Raw genomic sequence first — 22,197 nt, forward strand, 5'->3', positions numbered from 1 at the left:
CTCAAACAAGTATTTAGAATTTTTTGGAAGTTGCAATTGTCACGGTTGCACATTCAAGTGGGGATCAGGGGTTCCCTCGGCGATGACGTCACAGGGCACGTCCATACGCGCTCGCCTGTGATTGGCTGACGCCGGCGCACGAGGCCTGTAGTTTGAAAGCTCGTCTGGGGCCCGACAAGCAAGACTTGAACCGCGGCGGCTGCCTTAGCCGAGCCGACAAACTTACTTATACTACATACTTTGCCCCCACCGGGGGAAAAAAAAAAAAAAAAAAAACCAAAAAAACTCGCGTCGCCGCCGTTGAGGGCGAGTCGCTCGGCGGAATACGAGACGGACGACGCCGGTTTTTGACGGCTTTTTTCGTGGCTGCGAGTGGGGAAGCCGAGAGCCACACACACACACACACACACACAAAAAAGCTTCTCAGCTGGCTAGCCAGCGGCTAGGCGGCTAACTGGGCGAGCTAGCGTGCCGCTCCTCCTCCTTGCGGCGGCTCGGGACTGGGAAAACGGAGGCTGACAAGTCGGCTTTCACCCCCCCCCCTCCCCTGCCCTCCCCCCGGACCACCAAGCCGTAGATGGAAGCGCTCGGTCGGACCGGCAGCGACCCATCAACCGAGCCGCAGCCGTAAATCCGGACGGGCCTCGGGCCTGCACTTTTGTCCACCAGTCGGTATACGATGCGTCGCTCGGCACCGTTAGCCGCCGGAGGCTAAGCTAGCTACTTAGCATGTGCTCGCCAATCTGGACTCATGCGCGGCGCGGAGGTCTGTCGAGTGTTTAATCGTTGACTGCGAGCCGAGTGTCATTTTGTTGCGCGAGTGTTTGGCGGAATTGCTTCGTAAACAAACGCGGACAGCGTTGTGATGCTAACGTTAAGTTCCTGATCTCCGAACGTGAATTACGATGCTAGCTAGCCCAATGTTGCTATGTTCCTCCGCACTACCGGGAACGTAGAATTGGGAGTGTTTAAATGAAATTGTCAGTGGGGGGTGGCGTAGGTGCGAGATAAATGCCGAATTCGGATGTACTCCGGGATGGCCGCGGCCAGAGTTCCCCAACGAAGAGAAACACCAACAGGCAGGACAGACGCAACGCGAGCAAGCCGGGAAGCAGCGCTGCTCAGCGGGACAGACACCGAGACAAGAGACGCTCCTCGGCTTCCCGTCGGAAGAAACGCAGGCAAGCCAAGGACAGGGACGTGTGGCACCTCGGTGTGACGGAACAACCTGTCGGCGACCGGCATGGCGCCTTCGGGAAGGTGGCTGACCTTCGCACGCTGGTGGAGTATGACGACGTGAGCTCCCAGTCCGAGCGGTTCTCCGGGAGCCCCTCGCCCAAGCCGGACCAGCACGTCGATCGCATCTCCCTGGACCAACTGACCGACTTCGGCGAGTACAACGGCCCGGCGTCGCATCCGAGGGACCGCGAGGACGTCGTCCTGTTCAAGGTCGACCCCGAGAGAGGACTGACAGAAAGGCGCAAGCCTGCGAGCAAAGATCCGGGCCAGAAGAAAGAGCGGCCCCAGCGTGATAGAAACTCCAAAGTTCACGCCGGACTCGGGCCGAGCGACAGTAAAAACCACCGAGATGCGGTGAAGAGTACCAGCAAAAACGGTAAGAGAGCGTCGTCGGGTCAGTCGTCGCAGTCTGCGGACAAACGGGATTCCAAAAAGCAACGGAGTAAAACGAGAGCGGCTAAAGAACCACCGTCTGCGTACAGAGACGTTCCTCCGCAGTCGTATCGGGACGACGAGTTAAGGACCTACAAAAAGAGTCCGGGATTCAAAGCCGAAAGTCCCTACGGGACGTCCTACCCGTACGGCTACCAGTCCCCGCCGGGTTACAACCAGGTATCGAGACGAAGCCCCGCTTACCCGAGCAAAAGAACCTCTCCCGCGCCCAACTACTACGGCCGAGACGCCGACGCGTACGGCGGGTACGGCCTCGCCAAGTCGCCCGGCTCGTACTCGGGCGGCAAGCGGAAGCGATCCCCCGCCAGTCCCGCCGCTTGGCGAAGGTCTCCCAGTTACGGCCGACGCAGTCCCTACGAGCACGGGGAGTTCGTCGCCAGTCCTTTTGGGGGCCGGCGGAGGTCGCGGAGTCCCTACAGGAAGTCCCTCAGCCCGAGTCCAGATGCCAGGTGAGGTGCAAGGCTAAGATCCTGAGATGGGTTTTGTCAGAACAAGCACTCAAAATGTAGTAAGATGGCAATTGTACAAGAAAACACTCAGTAGGACGCAGCCCAGCCACGAAAGGCCAGAATCTTTGTTGCCGCTAACTGGCTACAAAGTGGTATTTTTCAGATTCGACATGGCTTTGGCCTGTGTACAAATGGCAAGTCGGTGAAAGAATAAGCTCCTCCCAAAATCAGCAAATATGCACATCCCAAACGGTGAATGTGCACGATTCACAGTAATAAGATGAAAGGACAAATGTAGCTGCAAGTTTTGGACCTTAACCATTTGGCTCTTGGCCTTTGAAGATGATCCAGAAGGTCCACTTCCTTGCCAACGGAGGGAAACGGACGGTGTACCTTTAATTGCCATCGATTACTTTTAGGCTGGGCTAATGTCGACAGCACGTACACGAGTTGCCTCTTTTTACGGCTTCCTCAGTCATGAGTGGCAATTAAACCGGGACAAGCACATTTTTGTTTCACAGAACTGTTACTGCTTCAAAAATATCAAAACTTTTTTTTGTCTTTTGCCAAAAGTGACTATTATTATTATTTTTCCCCTCCCTTCAACAGTCGAGTGCTCAGATGTGAATCTTTGAAGTTGGCTCACCAAGTTAACTACCGAGTTTCTGTTCCTCTCGGTATCCAGAAGGAGTTGTACTTCCTCGTACACGATACGTTTGGCTTTAGGGAGTAGTTCTTCTCACCATTATTGACACCCCTTCATGTTTTGCACAATTTGTACCGTGTCCTCAAAATTAAATGGCAATGTTAAATGAATGGAAATTAGTGGGATCGTTTAGCTGGTGGTCATTTAACTCTAATGCGGCCTAACTTGCTGTATTGTCAAGGAAAAACAAAACAACAACAACAACAAAACCAGCACGTGGAGCGGTATTGGCAGCCCTCAATATTTTTTAGTCACAGATTCAAACCCTTCTGGCGTACTCCAGAGTTTTGTTGTGTCCAGCTAGCGTGTTTTTGTACTTTTTAGGTTCTATTTGCTCCCAGTCTTCCTTTGCAATTTTTTTAAGCTGTTGAACATTTGCAGGCTTATTTTCCCCAATGGCAGAAATCGGTCCCCCACCCTCCCAGCTCCGAAACGTTCAATTGGATTGAGATCAGGACTCATTTTTTTTTCCCCTTTTCAACCATTTCTGTGCGCTTTGGGTCTTTGTCTTCGTCTCAAACCTCAAAAGATTTAAGACATTTGGCCCTGTCAAATTTTGGTAACGTTCTTATTTCATGATGCTTGCAATCCGATCAAGGTCTCCAATCCCATACGTAGAAAAGCAGCCCCACAGCATTATGGCTCCTTCCACACAGAGTACTTAAACTTCATGGGTGCCAATAACGGTGAGCAGGACTGTATTATGGTTCTCATACGTTTGTTTACCTTTTTGGGCGGATGTCGATTACTTGCGGATTTTGGCAATTTGTATCAGGGCTCAGTCCCGATCGCCATACTTTACACAACGACTAATGCCGTTCACCTTTAGGACTCTTTTAATACGGTCCAAAAGCATGAAAAACGATGTTACGCTTGCTGGAATTGAACGGCCAAATCTTCCCTCCCAGGAGATCGGCGAGGTCTCGCAGCCGAAGTCCGTATTCGTCCGCCAGGCATTCTCGCTCCCGCAGCCGCCACCGGCACTCTCGCTCCGGCAGCCGACCCTCCAGCCTCTCGCCGAGCACGCTCACCTTCAAGAGCAGCCTGGCGGCCGAGCTCAGCAAGCAGAAGAAGGCCAAAGCTGCCGAGGCCGCCGCCAAAGCCAAGGGCGCGGGCGGCTCGTCCACGCCGGCCAAGCTCGCCGCCGCTCACCAGCCCAGCCCCAAGACCAACCACGCGGCCCGGAAGGGACGCCCGCCCTCGCCGCCCGCACCTCCAGCAGCAGCGGCGGCGGCGGAGAAAGGTCCACGCACGCCCACGTCTGGCCCGCCCCAGTCGCCCTCTGAGCGCTCTTCAAAGAGGAATACCGAACAACCCGCCAGCCGGGACAAAGACGCAAAGGCCAAAGACGACTCCAAGAGGAACGCGACGACGGCCGCCGGCCCCAACAAAGATAAGGAACGAGCCGCCGGGACCCTCACCTCCAGCATCTTGTCCCTTCCGCTTCCGCTGAGTGTTCTTGAACAAATGGATAAAGGCGAGAGGTGAGAATCAGCCGCAACGTGCCACGTTTGGGCCATGGGGGGGGGGGGGGGGGGAATAGTTTGACCCTTGGCAAACGCCTTCAACTAATCACGGACTCACTGATATGAAATGATAGTCACTCGCTTCAGTCATTGCAGTCTGGATTGAGAGCACGGGTTTACTGTACTCGGTCGTTCCACAAAAGTTGTTTTTGCCTCCATCAGCACAAAGGAGGCGTGTACGTCGGCAAAGAAGAAATCGCAACGGAAGGGCCGAGCGCTCCTCACCGACCTGCCGCTGCCGCCGCTTCTTTCCAGCCGGACGTCTTCCCCGCGCAGCCCGGCCGAGGACAAGAAGGCACAAACGCCGCGTCGGAGGCCAAAGTACGTTCAGCTTCTGGTCGTCGCTGAGCTGTGTTGCGCTTTGGCTGCTTTACTAGCTTTACAAAAAATTATTTTAGCAGCGTTCCATGGGTGATGATTCCTTTTTGGCTTATCTCATTTTTTTTTTTTTTTTGCGTGTGTGCGCAAATGTCATGAAACGTCCCCAGGGAGAAGTTTGCTGTTGGAATTTGTCATTTCCAACCAAAGCTCTTCAAAAAGACGAACAATAATAATATCTAATTTCAAATTAGTTTTCACGTCTATTGTAGATTGTTTTGGCTAATTGAAAGTTTAAAAAATATATGTATATTATTTTGGGGAAAACGCACCAATAAAATCTTCCCGGTTTTCTACCAGATTTTTGTTTGCTGGTGCCTTGACATTTTTTCCAATGTAAAATATGTGTCATGGCTCAGTCAGCGTTGTGAATCCGTTGCTTTAAAACGCCCCCAAAAAGTCAATAACTTGGTGTCTCCCCCTTTTAAGAAGCGTTTCCTTGTCACTCCCAGAATGTGCGGGCCGAGATACGGCGAGATAAAAGAAACGGAGATCGACTGGGGGAAGCGCTGCGTGGACAAGTTCGAGATCATCGGCATCACGGGGGAAGGCACGTACGGCCAGGTGTACAAAGCCAAAGACAAAGACACGGGTGAGAGAGACGCTCGCTCCTTTCCGAGCCCCCCTCCCGGGTTCCGCGTTAAGATGCGGGTCGGTCGTGTTCACGCAGCCGAGATGGTGGCCCTGAAGAAGGTGCGCCTGGACAACGAGAAGGAGGGCTTCCCCATCACGGCCATCCGAGAGATCAAAATCCTCAGGCAGCTCAACCACAAGAGCATCATCAACATGAAGGAGATCGTCACCGACAAAGAGGACGCGTTGGACTTTAAAAACGATAAAGGTGCGCGCCAGGGGATAATTGTCCGCCGGTTTAGAAGGTCATCATTTTGCCCCCCCCCCAACGTACGCTGAGCTTGTTTCAACTTATTGAAACCAACTTTGAGGGTTTTGGATAAAAAGTGACGTTTCGCTGCCCTCGGCTTCCCCGCAGGTGCTTTCTATTTGGTGTTCGAGTACATGGACCACGACCTGATGGGCCTGCTGGAGTCGGGTCTGGTGCACTTCAACGAGAGCCACATCAGGTCGTTCATGCGGCAGCTGCTGGAGGGCCTGGACTATTGCCACAAGAAGAACTTCCTGCACCGCGACATCAAGTGCTCCAACATCCTGCTCAACAACAAGTCGGTGCACGCCAGTCGTCAAGCGCTTTTCTTTTCTTTTTGTTTTGTTTTTCAAGCGTGTTTTCGCTCTCTCTCCTCATCAGAGGTAAAATCAAGCTGGCGGATTTTGGCCTCGCTCGCTTGTACAACTCCGAAGAGAGGTGAGCCCACATTCGCTGCTCAGTTCAGCTTCCTTTCTGGATTGGTTCACTGATTCAAACCCTTTCAAAATATTTCCGGACTTTACTAAAATGCACGCCAATGAGATTTTACGTGTGTACCTCCTCCTCCTTCTGCATTTCTTGACAAATTCAAAGCTTTCTAATTTCGAGTGGCACATCCTCCATTTCGTGCTCTGCGATTGGCCGGCAACCGGTTGTGGGCGTGCCCCGACGACAGCTGGGATAGGCTCCGGCACCCTCGTGAGGATGAGCGGCTCAGAAAATGCACGGATGGACGTCCTCCATCCTAACGGTCTAATCAATTCCGTCGGCTCTTTAGCATTGTCGGTTTCTAGTTGTTATTCCGCAGACTTTTTGCTTCTACTAATTGCACTCTTTTGCCTTCATGTCAAACTATTCATATTGCAACATCATTCGAGAAATACAAAGAAGTATTTTCTACATTCCCAAAATTCCAGTTTCCCCCAATCATTTACGGTAAATATTGGAAATGGAACTCGTACTTTCATAGTCATCGTTCAGGACATTTTTGGAAGCGATCACGTTCTTGACGCAGTTTCCATGACAACGTTCCCAAATCCTTCCACATTTCTCCGTGGATTGAAACCATTCCAACTTTGACGCGTTTCCATTAAAATGCCTAACTCGACTTCACCCACAGAATAGCCACGATCGCCAAGTGCCGCCCACCGCTAAAAGTCCGACATAGAATAAAAAAGTGATCATAAAAAAAAAACCGGTGCCGAGTTGAAGGCCGAAGACGGAGGTCCTCGGCATTCGAACCGTTCACCGAGCGCTTGTCGTTCCCAGCCGACCGTACACCAACAAAGTCATCACGCTGTGGTACCGCCCCCCGGAGCTCCTGCTGGGCGAGGAGCGCTACACCCCGGCCATCGACGTGTGGAGCTGCGGGTAAGGAATTGAAAAGAAAGAAAGAAAGAAAGAAAGAAATCCCATTCCCAAAACGACGGCGTTCGCAGGTGCATCCTGGGGGAATTGTTCACCAAGAAGCCCATCTTTCAAGCCAACCAGGAGCTCGCCCAGTTGGAGCTGATCAGGTACCCGCGGCAAAATTTCACTGGGCTCGGAGTAGCTTTCGGTAGTGGAAAAAATTCGAAACAAACAAAACGGTCGACTGGTGGCTTTCAGCCGGATATGCGGCAGTCCGTGTCCCGCCGTGTGGCCGGACGTCATCAAGCTTCCCTTCTTCAACACCATGAAACCCAAAAAGCAGTACAGGCGACGACTGCGGGAAGAATTTGCTTTGTGAGTTTCCGATTGGCACGTTCAAGCAGTCAACATTTGAAATGATTGCAATTAAGGAAACGTCTTTGCGTGATGCGGCAAAGTTGTAACGTTCCGCATCTGTAACTGGACTTTGTGGACTCTTGCTTCAGCATCCCTCCGTCCGCTCTGGACCTGTTCGACCACATGCTGAACCTTGACCCCAGCAAGCGCTGCACGGGCGAGCAGGCCCTGGGCTGCGACTTCCTCAAGGACGTGGACCCGGACAAAATGCCGCCGCCAGAGTACGTACTCCTATCTCACGAGTCCTATTTAAAGGAGGCGTAGTCTGGGTCGTACGGGCGGCGCGTCGTACACCGAGACTTTTTGTGCTGTCCAACAAAACTCGTGCACTCGATGCAGCTCTGCTCACCTTTTTAACTCGATTGCCGTAAGTGGATGCGAGGGCCGTTATTGTCTCAATTGTGGGCCTCGGCACACTTTCCGCAATCAGGCAGCAGCTCTCGCTTGACCTTGTGGGCCGGCAAACTTTCTGCACGCGAGTCCGATTTTGCTTCACTTTTGCGTTTGTCCTCCCCTCCTTCAACGGCCAAAGTCTTCCGCTGTGGCAAGACTGTCACGAGCTGTGGAGCAAGAAGCGTCGGCGTCAGAAGCAGATGCCCGAGGAGCTGGCCGTTCCCCCGAAGGCGCCGCGCAAAGAGCTGGGCGTGGACGACAGCCGCAGCAACACCCCCCAGGGCATCGCCGCCCCCGGGGGCATCAAAGCCCCGACCGGGGCAGCTTCTGCGCTGCTGGGTGAGGCCACCGACGCGCCTCCCGCTGTTTACGTGTTGCGGGCGTGTCAAACTGTCCTCCGGATGAGGGGGGGGGGGGGGGGGAAATCTGATAACCGCTCGACCAGCAGTAATTTGATGATTAATCAGTTATCAGAATTTATATCATCAAATCAAATACAGAAGTAACACGATACCCCGTGTTTTCATCCCTGAATACAAATATAACACAACGGGAAGAATATTAGACAGTTTGGCAACATTTTCTCCCTTACGATGTAATTTTCAACTGAGAAATTTCCAAGTGCATAAACGAGGATTAACTGATGATGTATACAGATTATTATCAATTTAGTGAGCAAAGTTACTCGTAGGTAGGGATGTCCGGTCCGATCCGACACGGGGTCTGATATCATGGGGGGGGGACAAGCGAGGCATCGGATCGGAGTGGCTCTCAAATCAATTACGTCTAATTATTGCCGGTATCGGCCTCGACCGATATCGATAATATTGGCCAAAACTCAAAAAATGGTCGGCCAATAGAATCGGTCGGGGCCCGTCCTCCGGCTAACGTTCACTTTGGCTCAAGCGCTGTGGTGTCGTTCCCTCCGCAGACGTGAAGGGTCCCAACTCCCAGCTGACCCAGGAGCAACTGGCGGTCCTGCTGAACCTCCTGGGCCCAGCCAACAGCGGCACCAACCCGGCCCAATTCTTTCAGGCCGCCAGTTCCAAAGTCAACCAGGAGACGCTGCAGCAGCTCTCCAAAGTCCTGCCGGCCTCCGCGACCGAGCCGCCCCCCCAGCCCGCCGCGCCCCGGACCCCGCCCGTGCCCAAGCCGCCTTCCCCGCCCGAGGGCGCCGCCGCCGCCGCCACCACCCAGACGGCCGTTACCATGCTGCTGGCTCAGCTGCTGCAGGCTCAGAGAAAGGACGACGGCGGGGACGGGGCGGAGGCCGCCCCCGCCCCCTCCGACGACCTGCCGGCGAGAGCACCCCCGCTTCCTCCCGACAGGAAACAACCTCCAGAATCGAGCCCCGTCTCACCTGGTAAAACCGCTTTAGTTTGTCTTGGAAAAAAAAAAGGACGTCGTGAGCGAGCGTTGTAAGATTAACGTTTGCAAAACTCCAAAATGAAACGCCATCAATTTGTTTCCGCCTTAAGAAAACGCAGCAACAACAACAAAATGTTTTTGACAAAAATAGCACTTTTATATCATAACGCAGAAAAACATACACTGACTGACACAGTCGACGATCATGAATAAGTGAGCACAGGAAGAAACAACCGTTGGCGTTCACGATCTCAGTCTTCCGTCGACCTGCCGCAGGGGTGTGAGAGGAAACCCACACGGGCGAGGCCGGATTCGAACCCGGATCCTGACAACTGCTAACCGTCGTTTTAACGATTATAAACCTCAAAGTGCAATATTGTGGAGATAACAATGGCTACAAAATGTGTGACACGGTGCTGAATTCATGCTGGAATTCGATTTTCATTTGTTTTCCAGTGCTGGAAATGAGCGGCGTCCCCATCCTGCCCCCAGACCAGAGACCGCCCGAGCCCCCGGAGCCGCCCCCGCACGCCGACCTGGACTACAGGCGCCCGCCGCCCGAGCCAAAGCCCGGCCACGCCCCGCCCGTCGCGTCGACCGGGGGAGGCGACGGCGGCGCCCGCCCGCCGGAGCCCGACTACCCGCCCCTTCCCACGGCGGAGGGGCCCGGCTACGGGGGCGACTTCAGCCACCCGCCGCCGCCGCCTCCCTTCACCCCCACGGGCTTCGGAGACAGCTTCATGGGTCACGTGTTGGGGGCGGGGCTCCCCCCTCACGCTCTGAGAGATGTGTTTAGTGGGCCGAGCCAGGCCCCGCCCCCCGAGCCCTTCCCCCCGCCGTGTCCCTCCGTCACGGGACCGCCCGGGATGGTGTTTGCCGGGGACAAGGACCACCGCTTTGAATACGGCCCCCTACCGGTCGAGGGCCGTCCCAGTCCCGGTGCCCTCCACCTGTACAACCACGCCCTGATCCGGAAGGACGGCGTGCCGCCTCATCCGCCGCCGCCCCTCCCGGTCCCGGTCCCGGCCCACGCTTGGGCCTCGCCCTCCCGCCAGGTGCCCCTCGGCTTCGTCCCCCACGTCAACTCCGCCGTCAGAGGACGAGGGCTGCCGTTCTAAGCTAACTGGAAGCGACGTTTCGTGGCTTCTCGCGACTTCATAGCCGCTCGGACCCAAAGTGGGAGGAGCTATTCTCGCTCGGACCGTTTTTTGTATTTTTTTTTTTTTTTTTAAATGAAATCTTTGGAGAGAGGCGTCCAACGATTTATCGGGCCGGTACGTCGCCCTCCCGCCTCCCTCCCGTTGGCAGTATAATAATCATGTTTTGTATGAACTACTGACTGCGGTAGGCTCCAAAACTCAAATCTTTTAGCAGCAGCAGAAGAAGAACTCGTCGTCGAGTCTGGTGCGCTCTCTTTTGATTTTTTTTTTTTTTTTTTTTTTTTTAATTTTTCGAGAATCATGCTACTGGACTACTACAACTCGGAGGAGAGAATCTGATGCGGACGACGGCAAACGGCGATGATGTAAAATGAGCAAACACAAAAGGACAAAAGGTGTTTGTTTGTTTTTTTTTTTTTTTTTGTATTAAAAAAAATATCTCCTACACCTCTTTTCCTTTTTGGCAAGTGTTTATTATTAAAGAAATGCCACCGTGCATATAACTTGTCTTTTCAGTGACTTTTATAAAAAAGTATTTTTCAGAGTTTTTGCTGCGCGTATGTGACGTGTCCCGCCACGGGACGACGGCGGCGGCGTCTGTTTGTACATTTCTTGGAGTGTTTTATTACAGAGCAACAAATGTGTACTTTTGACTTCATCGAAACACGTTTGACTTTTGGAAGCTCGAAGAGTGATTACGACAATGTATAAAAGATGTAAATTGAAATGTGAGCGGCGACGGCGATGACGTTTAATTAATGACAATATAAATGCTTCTGAGAAACATATTTCAGAGAACTGGTTGTTGATGTCGCTTCCGAGAATAATTCATGATGAGAAATATCTCGCACATGACGGCCAGCTTGAAATTCTGCACAATGGAGCCTTTTTTATTTGTAGTTTTTTTTGGGACATAGCGAATCTATGCAACCTTTTTGTTTCTTTAAAACGCTTCGAGTAAAATATTCAGTGCTTAATTGTCATAACCCACAAGATGGCATAAGACACAATCATATCTGATGCTTTAAAAGCAAAAGTAAAAATAATGTAGCCATAAACGTATGCCCGCATAAAGAATTAAAAAGTATGATAATGTAGCAAGCAGATTTGTAAATATTATTCCCGAAATAAAAAAGAGGCCAAGTTAACTTTCATAAACTCTTAAAATATGTTTCTTGTCGTGAAACGCAACGGTGCTAACTTTCCCAGCGTAAGCGATTGAGCTCATTTTCAGTTTGGTGAATCTTTTTTTTTTTTTTTTTTTTTGCTTGAAAATGTCAAATATTTGTCCGTGCTATATGCTCCACTATCGATATGTTGTTCTACATGATCGATTGTGGTCTTTGGCTAGCATCTTGTAATTTACACCCAAAGCCTGTTGGTGGCAGCATCGCGCTTGTTTAAGCTTTTGCAATCCACACGAAGGAGGAATGTACCAACGTCGTCCGCATTAGCATTTTAACTTTCTTTTTGTTTTTAAATCTTGTTTGGCAATTTCTCAAAATTTTAATTGACCATGTCTCATAACTAACGGTGTATACTATCACAAGTGACGACACATTGCGTTATTAAGAGGTATAATTACTTCACGGAATCTTAACAGGATTGGTAGCATCTTCTAATCGAACAGCAGAAGACAGCCGGAGAAGTGACGTCACAATGGCCAATTAGCCCTTGCGTTTTATTTTGAGTTTTTTCAAGTTTACAGTGAGTGGAAGTTTTGATACCTTTTTTGTTTTTAAGCTCTTCTAGCCGGTTTTGTATCATTTCAAGTCCTTCCAACACGACGCAAGTTGGAAAAACTAAACCTGCAGGAGCCCAAAATAAGGTAAATATTGGTCCTGCTTGTCACATGTGCAAGGTCTGCATGCCAAGTTTATCCTCCTTGTGCTTTTATTCGATTATTTTATCAGAATTAATTATACTTTTGAAAGCGGGGGGGGATGAGAAACCCTTCTAAAATGGGTGATCTAATTTGACCGCTGGGTGACGCTAAAAGCCCGCAACCGTCACCGGTTCGCCGCGTTAGCCATCAGGAAGGCGGAAAGAACGGTGGACGACTGGTTCGAGTGTCTGCCTCGCAGTTGTGAGGACTGCAGTTCGAATCTTGGCTCCGTTTGGATGTTTGGACGCGTCCCAATAACACGCGTGGTCGGATGATTGAAGACTCAAAATTGCCCGTAGGTGCTGCAGCACGCCTGCGACCCTCGGGACTAATGCATGCTTACACATCTCTCACTTGTGCATGGAAATATATTATTTTAATACCCTTCCATTTTGCGCCAATGGGTTAGCATAGTCTACGTGAGTGCACGTGGAGCAATACTACGGGAACTCGTAGGCATGCGGGCACGCACGCACGACTAGCCTCCTTATTAATGTTTACATTGTGTTTGGAAAATTGCTTCCATATCTTGATATCCATTTTATGCTCTTTGTCCTCACAAGACAACTTGGTGCACTGGTAGAATGAGCACGGTACACTCGTTTTTTTTTTTTTTTTTTGTTTTTTTTTTTGGGGGGGGGGGTACTTGGCAAAACTCCAGCCGATTGGGGGGGAAAAAACTCACTTATTTGCCGTTTTGTGCTGTATCGCTGCGGAACTTTATCGAGCCAAAAGTATGGCTTCGTTGCCATCTTGTGACATCAGTAGGTGGTTAGAAATAGGCAGGGCTTCAATCATAACCCCCCGGCTAAATAGTTTGCCTTTTTCAATCTTTTCTTGAAGCTTCTCGCTGTGCAAATGGACTCCAAAACATCGGAAACATTCCCAGGGCTCGTCAGCCGGTTAGGGGCAAAGGGGGAATTTTAATTGGGCGTCGAGTGTGATTTATCGAATTGTTTAAATGAGCGAAGCGTTTGGCCCGAGTAGGAATTAATGACCCGCAGCGCGTCCGTCCCGACGCCTCGAGCCTCGCGAGCGCTGAGTCAGCCGGATGTCGATCGTCGCTCCCTCGCCGCATTTTGTTTTCGTTGGTTTTCGCGTCGTTTTAGTTTCCGTCTCCCAAATCCTCACCGGGGCTCGGTTTGTGTTTAATTAATGTGAAAATGTGCAGCACAGCCAGTGATGCGCTTGTGGAATGGACTCGGTTCACCCTCAGGCCTTCTTTCAGCTCGTTTGTGATTTGAAACATTTTTGTATGTTTTCTTTTTTTTTTTTTTGGGTGCCTCTTTTTTTCTGCGTTAACCGTTAAGTTTGTCATTGATGGAAAATATTCATTATTATTTTTTAAATGACTTACTTTGCGCAACGTGCAGGTTGGGAAAACAACTTTCAATTATTCTTTTAAAAAAAAAAAACATTCTCAGTACCACCTTTTTTTTTTTTTTTTTTTTTGGATTGCTAATCGTACAGCCTTTCCTCAGCCAACAGGGGGCGTTTCCGCTGTTCATTTTCCATATTTTAAATCCTGTATTTGTATTTCACGTCACATGCTAACTGACAGACTGCAGCCCATTGAGGCGGCACAGCAACGGCGCCCCCTGCGGTCTTATGTGAAAATGGATCCGCTAGTGCAATATTTCGACACATCCCAATTGCGAAAATGAGCCAAGATTGAACTTTTGTCACTTCCTGTCGTCCTTTGACACTAAGTTGGCTAACGTAATAATAACTTATGGATGAATATTTACGATAATATAATAACTAATATGCTCAACGTTTCCTGTTTTCAGTCTCCGGCAGCAAACTGCCGCGACGCTGGCTTCTGCTGTACATATCTATACACCTAGTCATTTCTGATTTTCCAGTAGTTGCAAAGTAGAAATACAATATTTCCTGTAGTGCAGTCATTTGACATAATCCGATCAAAATGACAAAATCACAGCTGTTGTCCGTTTTCCTGCAGCAAACTCACAAGGCCCCTCTGCTGTCTTGTCAATCGATATTTTTACGACAATGCAGTAATTGTAATAAACCCATGAAAATGATCAGCGCCGCAACTGAACTGTCATCTGTTGTTGGAGCCCGTTACGGCGCCAACCTCATGGCCGGTGTCGATTTGTGCAAATATGTTAATAGTCGTGCAAAAACGGCGTGATACTGTTTCCGTCGTGCCAAACTCGTACTTGCACCACCTGCCCTGCTCTTTAGAGATATTTGCGGTCCTGTGCCACTTCCAATAAATCACCTGAAAGCTAATGAGTCCAAATGAGTAAACCCGAAAGGTTTCCCTCTTCCCGCCGTCGAATCTATAACGGCGCCTCCGCCTTGGCCCGAAAGCCCGCGGCGCCGATCAATCGCGGCGCCGGCGTGCGGGACCCCGGCCAAAGGTCACGCCGCTCAAAGGTGGCGCCGACGCGTGAACCTGAGCTCGTTGGTTTCATCCGCCACGACGGGGGGGAGTAGACGTGAATTTAAACACCGACCCGTAAAAAATGTGAAGTAGAAAACGCAATTGAACCAAAGTGATGTCACCATGCGTAAACGGCTGCTCCTCAACTTGGACGCGCCCTTGTCTTGAAAATCATCAGTTAGCTTGCGGCCTCGCATTCCTGTCGCGTTCGCGTTGACCCCTCAAAATGTCACGCCCCGCATCTGATGAGAGGACGTTTGTTGGCGCTGCGCTCGCGTACGTACGGAAAGTGTGCGCACGTCCGTCCGTCCGTCCGTCCGTCCTCCCGGCTCGGGCTGTCTGGAAAAATCACGTTTCCGATCGTCGTCCACGCCAACCCCCCCACCCCCACCCCCACCCCCGCCGCCCTTCCAGGTCACAAACATGTCGGCTTTCATCTACTCGGAGTGGCGAGTTCGGCGTGCGAAATGACACAAACGCGCGCGCTCGCAATCATTGACGAAACGTTGAAACGAAATCCGATTTGAAGAAGGTCGCACCCAAGGGGAGGATTTGTGACATCATCAATTAGCTTCATTAAATCTCTTGTGCGTTTGTGTACTCGGATCAATACCAGACACACGCGAGCAGGACGGAATGTGACAATAATGCCAAATATTTGTAACCAAGCAAGAATAAGCTAGCTAGCTAGCTAACTAAATGGGAATATCGCTGCTTAAGCCATATGTTAGCCAGCTAACAAATAACTAACCGACAAAGTCACACGCTGACTTAAAAATTAGTCTAGCGGCCTAGATTGACCAACAATACAAACAAAATATTTGCTAGCTAACCAATGACCTAGCTCACTCACTCACTCATTCAGTCGGCTACAACTAAATGTGCAACCAGTTAGCTAACTAACTCACCGACAAACAAAATGAGATAGCTAACTAAAGTAACCCAACTAACTAAATGGGAAAACTACCTACAGTATGTAACGCACACAAACCAATGAATTTGCTAACCGCTAACAAACTCACCCTCGAACCAATGAATTGGCTATCTGACTGGCTACCTAACAAAATGGCAAAAATGCACACAAGTTGATAAATTAGCAAAGTAATGTACCCGCTTATAAACTAACCAATAATTTAGCGTGCTCACTTAACTAACAGACAAAATGATTACATCAGCTAGCTAACAAACTAAAGACAAACTCCACAAATTAGCTAACAAAGAGACAAAAACTAAATCTAGCAGTAAATAATGTTGACATAATGATATTTCAAATATGCTACCCTTTGTTTATTGGGACAATTTCGGCAGCCTCGCTAAAGTTGAAGCCAACAACTCGCCGCCCCCTCCGTTTAGCTGGCACGCGCCGCGGCCACCGTTTTCCCGGGTGTCGGCGTGAGGGATGTATTGCCAAAATTCAGCGTGGGTTGAGGTGATGTATCTGCTGTCGCTTTGCGCATTAGTGCGCTGACCTTTTCCCTCCCCCCCTTCCCATTTTTCGCCGACCAATGCGGAAGAAAGATGGATAAGTCTGTCCGCCGCCAAAAGTGTCAGCGGCGCCTCTCATCTATAAACGCCGGCCTCACGCGTGTGTGTGTGTAGAAATACCCACACGTCGGAAAGTTCAAATGTAAGGAAATGACGAATTAGCTGCCTAACGAAATCACTTAGCGAGAGGCTAGCCAACTCACAAATCGACATCTCGGCTATCTAAACAAAAGAAAAAAAGAAAAAAAAAAGCAACAACAAAAAAAGACAAGCTCGATCCATATTTGTTGTTTAGTAATAATAAGTGAGTTCACGCAAAATAGACAAATTAGCTAGCTAACAGGTGAAATGACTAAACCACAAAGTCACTCGTGTTGAATTTGACTGCTGACTAAAAAGTCACAATTTTGCTTCATGATGATTTGGAGAACTGACAAATTGACAAAGAAGTCAGCTAACTACGTCCAGAAAAAAAAAATTGGCTCACAATGCAAACATCTTGAATGTTGCTAGCTAATTAACTGAATGACTTTAGAGTTTAGGTAAATGACAAATTCGCTCATAAAAAAAAGAAATGAGCTAAGTTGGTATAAAACAAAACGAGTCTCTCACTCACTAACCAACAAAATAGCTAGCTAACTAAACCCAAATACTAAAATCACTCAAAGATAAGTAAATGACAAACACGTTATTTTGATTAGGTGATGGAATTGGGAATTATACTGTGCATTGTAGATTGCAATTGACTGTTAAAATTCGTTTTTACCCGACAGAGTGCAATTACTAAGTACCAAATGTTCAATCATGTTGTGGAAGAACACCAAAAAAGAGAAACAGGAAGAAATGAGTGAGAAGTGAAGGGGGGAAAAATGGGCTCCTTGCTTTGGTGTGTTTTTTTTTTTTTTTTTTTTTTTTTATTTTACGCTTGCGTTTCTGGAGGTGCAGGCCAATAGATCAGGCCCAAATGTGGATTGATTATGCTGTCAGCGCCGGCATTATCCCGCCTTTTGAATGCATTTCATATTTGATTCAGTTTGTTATTCACGCCCCCGATGCTTTGCGGGGCCATTTGTCTCCGACGTCGTCGTCGATTCATCACGTGCGCGTCCTCGTCCCGTCCGGCCAATTTACACCATAAGCAATATTGCACTCGCCCTTGAGTCAAACACGACAAAGTGAAATGTACACAATTGCGATTACGTTTGGACCCCGACTCAATTTGTCGCTTCCTGCTTTAGGATAATAATGTCTCTTCACGTAAAATTGTTTCCTGAATAGGCTTCGACGGACTAGTAGCCAGCCAGCCAGTCAGCTAGCTAGCTAGCTAGCTAAATGGCTAAAAGTCCCCCCCCCCCCCCAAATTCCCATTTAGCTAGTTAGCTGACTCGTTCATTGAATAGTAAATTGGCAGGTTGAACTACAAACTGAAAAGTTCACTCTCTCCCTCAAGAAAAACTAAATTAATAAACAATAACTAACCTCCTGTATCAATGAAAAAGCTAATGAACAGTGTAGCGAAATTACAAACTCACTCAATTAACTAACAACAACAAAAAACCCAGAACATTCATTCGCTGACCAATAAATTAGCATGTTAACTAACCAAAAAGAGAAAAAAACCTGATAGCCAACTCTCAACTTACTCAAAAAAAAAAAAAAAAACCCCAACAAATTAGCTAAATGGCTCACTAATGGCAACAACTCACTCACTAAGCTAGGAATGTGTCAACTAACCAACAAAGGTAAACAAAAAAAAACCCAGTTACCCACTCGTAGATGAACGAGATAGAAAGACGGTACAGAAATGAGTAATTAGCCCACAAACCAATTCCCGGCTAGCTAACGACTGAAGCAAACATTTGGCAACATTTTGACTTTGGCATTGCATCGACGTTTTGTCTTCATGTTAGCTGTTTTGCGTTCCCGATGATAAATTGGCCTGTTTTTAAAAAAAAAAAAAAACCAGATGTGAGCATCGCTTAGGGCTTTAGCGCTAATCCAGACAAATGAACACAAAGTGAAGTCGGAAGCTAAGCCAGAAGTTTGGTCAAGTAAGCAAAAGAGACGCCGAAGTCGCTTCTTTGCAGATTTACGTCATGGTTTGTGATACCTGCACGCGCGTCACCTGAAAACAAACAACTGCGAGGGCATGAAAAGGTAACGCGGCGGCTTCCTTGCACTTTTTTCCTTTTTTTTTTTTTTGCGCACGTAGACCGCAGGCTGGAGAGTCGGGCTGCAGCGGGAGGCCCGTTGGCGAGGTTCCTTTCAAACTTTGACGCTGATGCTTTCGGAGGCGAGAAATGACACCGGGATTAAAGTGGCGGCGCTACGCTGGCGGAAATCTGTGATCACACGATGATGTTTTGGGGGCGGGGCTCGGATGGGGTGGGGGAGGAAAACGGCGTTCCTGAAAGGCTGCCGGGAACTCTGCGGATTTGGACAAGAACGTCCTCCGGTTGCACGTACTCGGATCTTGATGATGAATAATTGATGCCTTTCGCTCCTTTCATGCTCGGCAGAAGTCATTTACTGTTTTTCTCTTTTTTCTCTTTTTTTTTTCTTCTTCTCCTCCTCCCTTCTTTGGGTAGATTCTTACTCCCCGAGCTTGAAAAGTCAATCTCCAAGGACGAAGATAAGCACCACCGTGAAGACGGCGTGATCCTCTCGGGCCCTCCGTCTCATCTGCGTGAGAAGGTACGTGGGGAAACGGAGGTGAAGTGCACGCTGGGGGAGGACCCCTCACGGAACCCTCACGGAACCCTCACGGAACCCTCAATCCCAAATATTACTGTGAAACTGCAATTGATTCTCAGAACGTGATAGCGATATTGAGGGTTACCGAGCGGGAATTTCAACAAGTAATTCCCGGCCTACTGTCTAAGCCGCAAATTTTATGCGAAGAATCAGACCGGTGGAATATATGTGCCAAGGAAGTGACTTTTACCGGTCCAGCCCTGCTAGCGCATCACTGCCATGTCTCAGTGATATTTACCGTTTTTTTTTTTTAAACCAGCCCTGTTAGTGCGGCGTTAGCGTTAGCACGGCGCCGCTAGCGTTAAACCAGGGGTCGTCCACCTTTTTCGAGGCTGAGTGCTACTTCGTGAGAACGGATTGCACAAAGCGCTACGTGACTTGTTTGCGGCAAACCTCAGCCATAGTACATTATACATGCATAAAATATTTTTGTTTGAATTTTTTTGTTGTGACATTACAGGTATTTGAAATGACATAAGCAAGTCAGATTCCAAATTGAAAGCTGTGGCATTTTTGGAACACGCCTTAAATCGTACTCGCGGGCTACCATGCGCCCGCGGGCACCGTGTTGGTGACCCCTGCGTTAAACTCTCTGTGTATTATCTTTCTTTGTAAATATCTCGTGTTTTAATGTCGGTTTCAATGTGTGCGCTTGCGGCTTTGACACAGCTGCGGCGTATGTAGGTACCAAATGGTATTTACTGGCTGAGGCTTATAACCAGGTCCGTTCTGTATGCCGCGGTTTACGCTACTCTATAGATGTACTTAAGTATGCCCAAAATACTGTATATGGATGTTTTGGAGTGAACCACCCACTGATGGAAAAGCTGTCAAACGTTCACTGGAGCCCGCATTGAACCAAAACTGTGAATCCTCAACACCAGTAAAACACGAAAAGGTGTGCGGAACATCCACCGGCGCGGTGGGTGCATTTTTAAAATGTGTGTGTGGTTTTTTTTTTTTGTTGTTTTTTATATGATTGGCAGCATTCTCGGTATGAATCCCGCCTGGTAACCGACACTTTGTCAGCCCTGTTTCAGAGCGTCGCTAATGAAGTGGATTTCAGCTTGTCAATGCGATCTTGTGGCGTGCCCATCCATATTTGATGGCGTCGCAATAGAAATGAACTTTATTTGTCTTTTTTTCCCCGGGACGGTCTACGCCCCGTGGCGTGCGTGCCGCTTTTGCATTTCGGCTTGCGAGGTCGCGTTGTCGCATCGACAGACGGATGAAGCGACCTTGTCGCTCGCTCGCACGCGTTGCCGTGTCGATGCATGTTTAATAGTTTTCGTCCTTTGTTTGTGCCGGCTTTATAAAAGCATTCATAAGATAAACGTCAATCATTTTGCATACGGAGACTCCCGTTTCTATTATTCATCGCGTTTTCACTTGACAGCTTCTGACCCCGCAGACGCACGGAACATTTTCAATCAGCCGCTCTCACGCAAGCGTAAAAAGAAGCGCAGCGCAGCGTTCGGTCGCAGGAAAACGCTGTCAAACTACAAGTCCTGCGAATGGCATCACGCAAACATCGTCTCAGCGGTGGTGCTGTCGGTAACCACGGCAACCGGGCCACGGGTGACTTTTCGTCGACTCGCGTCACGGCTCATTAGCGTCGAGTCGCTCTCTTGAGGAAGTGCTTGCCGTTCACTCGGACGTACTCGGGCGTCAACTTTGCCTCCTGAAGTGGCAAATTTTGGAGCCCTGCAGCGTTCGGATTTCAAACTGCCCGTAAAAAGCACAAAACGAGTCATCCTGCGAAACATTTGGCAAATTGTGCGCTGACGAAGCCCGGCGCAAGACCCGTGGAAGCGTCCGGCCGAACGTCCGCTGAATGCAGTCAAAGACCCTCAGGCTGCCCGAGATAGTCTGAAATTGAAATATTTTCATACCTCAGCGAAAGGTGCGTTTTTTTCCTCCTCAAGTGGGAAGCCAACGGCTTTTGTTTCCTTACGGCCCGCTGTTGTTCAAAGCGGTCAGATCTATCGGAGGCGCTTGAATATGTAACATCGCGAGCGAAAGTGATGTTTGTTTTGGTTCGTAGGCCTCCCTGTGCTCGGCGGAATCTCGACGGCGTGAACGCCCAACACGGCCGTCCTCCCGACCGGGAGTTGAAAGCCTGACCTTTGCTTCAAGCGAACTCCAAAGCCTCGTTTGAGACGAGATCCTTGGCTTGAGTCCTCGACCTAAAGTCATTCTAAGATATAACCGTAGTTTGAAATTTCAGATGGAATCCCTGACCTTCATCGAAAAGCTTGATGTGAAATGCTAGCACTTCTTTGAAAGTGTGATTTCCAATCCCGACCCTAACGATGTCTAAAACCCGAACCCTGCACGGAATTAGGTTTTTTTTTTTTTTTAAATCCCAAATCCCAGTTTGCAACCTCATTTAGAAATCCCACCACGTCTTCAAAGCCCAACTTGAAACCCGAACCCCTGAATGTGATGTGCTGTGTCGTGGCCATCTGGCTTCTTCTTGGGCTTGTGGTCTGCCTCGGGTTAGGGTTCGTTTGTTTTTCTCACGTCTTTCCCGTCTCAACGGAGTCCGGAAAGCTTCGGAGACGCTGCCAAACCGAAACCTCATTAACGCGCAAATACGTACTGTGACTGTGAGTCCCCCCCCCCCCCCCCCAAATGTTGTGGTGTGTCTTTGATGATGAGGATGAGGAGGAGGAGGAGAAGAAGGAGGAGGAAAAAAGTCGAGCTTGCGGATGTTGTCGTCGTTTGTTGAGGTGCACCAGCAGCGCAATGTGATGACATCAGTCGAGCGAGCGCACACGGCATCTTGCAACTCTTGTTTGGAAGCCAAATTTAAAACGATAACCCGTCTTTGAAACGCTCATCTGAACACCGTCACCGTTAGTTGAATCCCCGATTTTTCCTTATGAAAGAATTAACCGTTGCTTCGGACTGAAAGCTCGTCACTTGTTTTAACGCTCAGCTTCGCTTGCAACCCTGATTAAAAACCGTATTCATGTCTGGATACCCGAAATTAAAATTCTACCTGGAATCCCAATTTTCAAACTTTGACATCCCCCCCCCCCCCCCCGCTCGAAAGTCTACTCGACCTCCTTTGCGCGCTCAGACGTTCCGTCTTTCACGACGTTCTCGTCTGACGCCGGACAGGCGGACGTCACGTTGACCTCGTCTGGCCGACGGCGTTTCCGCGGGACGGCGTCGAGGAGATTTACACCGGCCGTCCTTGCGGTTTATCGGCAGGTTCTCCCCGACGACGCGCTAAGCCCGCTCCGTCCATCTCTGGCTGGTAACGAGCGAGCGGATGGTAATTTTCGACCGTAACTCTGACGGTCGTATTGATCGAGGCAGCTCAAATCATCGCC

At 49.4% G+C, this 22,197-nt stretch overlaps 2 protein-coding genes across 5 annotated transcripts in view; both read left to right on the top strand.

Moving 5' to 3' along the window:
• The first annotated feature begins 156 nt into the window (after positions 1-156).
• On the top strand, positions 157-10,744 carry cdk13 (cyclin dependent kinase 13). Its single transcript, XM_061805562.1, has 14 exons — positions 157-2,141; positions 3,756-4,331; positions 4,536-4,694; positions 5,204-5,343; positions 5,422-5,592; positions 5,743-5,932; positions 6,016-6,072; positions 6,904-7,005; positions 7,074-7,151; positions 7,243-7,359; positions 7,491-7,622; positions 7,934-8,133; positions 8,726-9,157; positions 9,619-10,744. Exons 1-14 carry the CDS (start codon positions 1,012-1,014, stop codon positions 10,278-10,280), a joined length of 4,146 nt encoding a protein of 1,381 aa, XP_061661546.1. The 5' UTR covers positions 157-1,011; the 3' UTR covers positions 10,281-10,744.
• Positions 10,745-11,624: 880 nt separating this feature from the next.
• Positions 11,625-22,197, top strand: part of LOC133492681 (RNA-binding Raly-like protein) — a 63,526-nt gene continuing 52,953 nt past the window's right edge. Inside the window, exons 1-2 of one of the 4 annotated variants that reach the window (XM_061805202.1) lie at positions 11,625-12,150; positions 18,691-18,796. The gene's annotated coding sequence lies outside the window, so the exon portion shown is untranslated. Of the gene's footprint in view, positions 12,151-12,342; positions 12,503-18,690; positions 18,797-22,197 lie in introns of those variants that run through there. The other 3 variants (XM_061805201.1, XM_061805206.1, XM_061805203.1) reach the window with 3 other exon arrangements.

This window comes from Syngnathoides biaculeatus, chromosome 19, assembly GCF_019802595.1.
Source record: "Syngnathoides biaculeatus isolate LvHL_M chromosome 19, ASM1980259v1, whole genome shotgun sequence".
Classification (NCBI taxonomy): domain Eukaryota; kingdom Metazoa; phylum Chordata; class Actinopteri; order Syngnathiformes; family Syngnathidae; genus Syngnathoides; species Syngnathoides biaculeatus.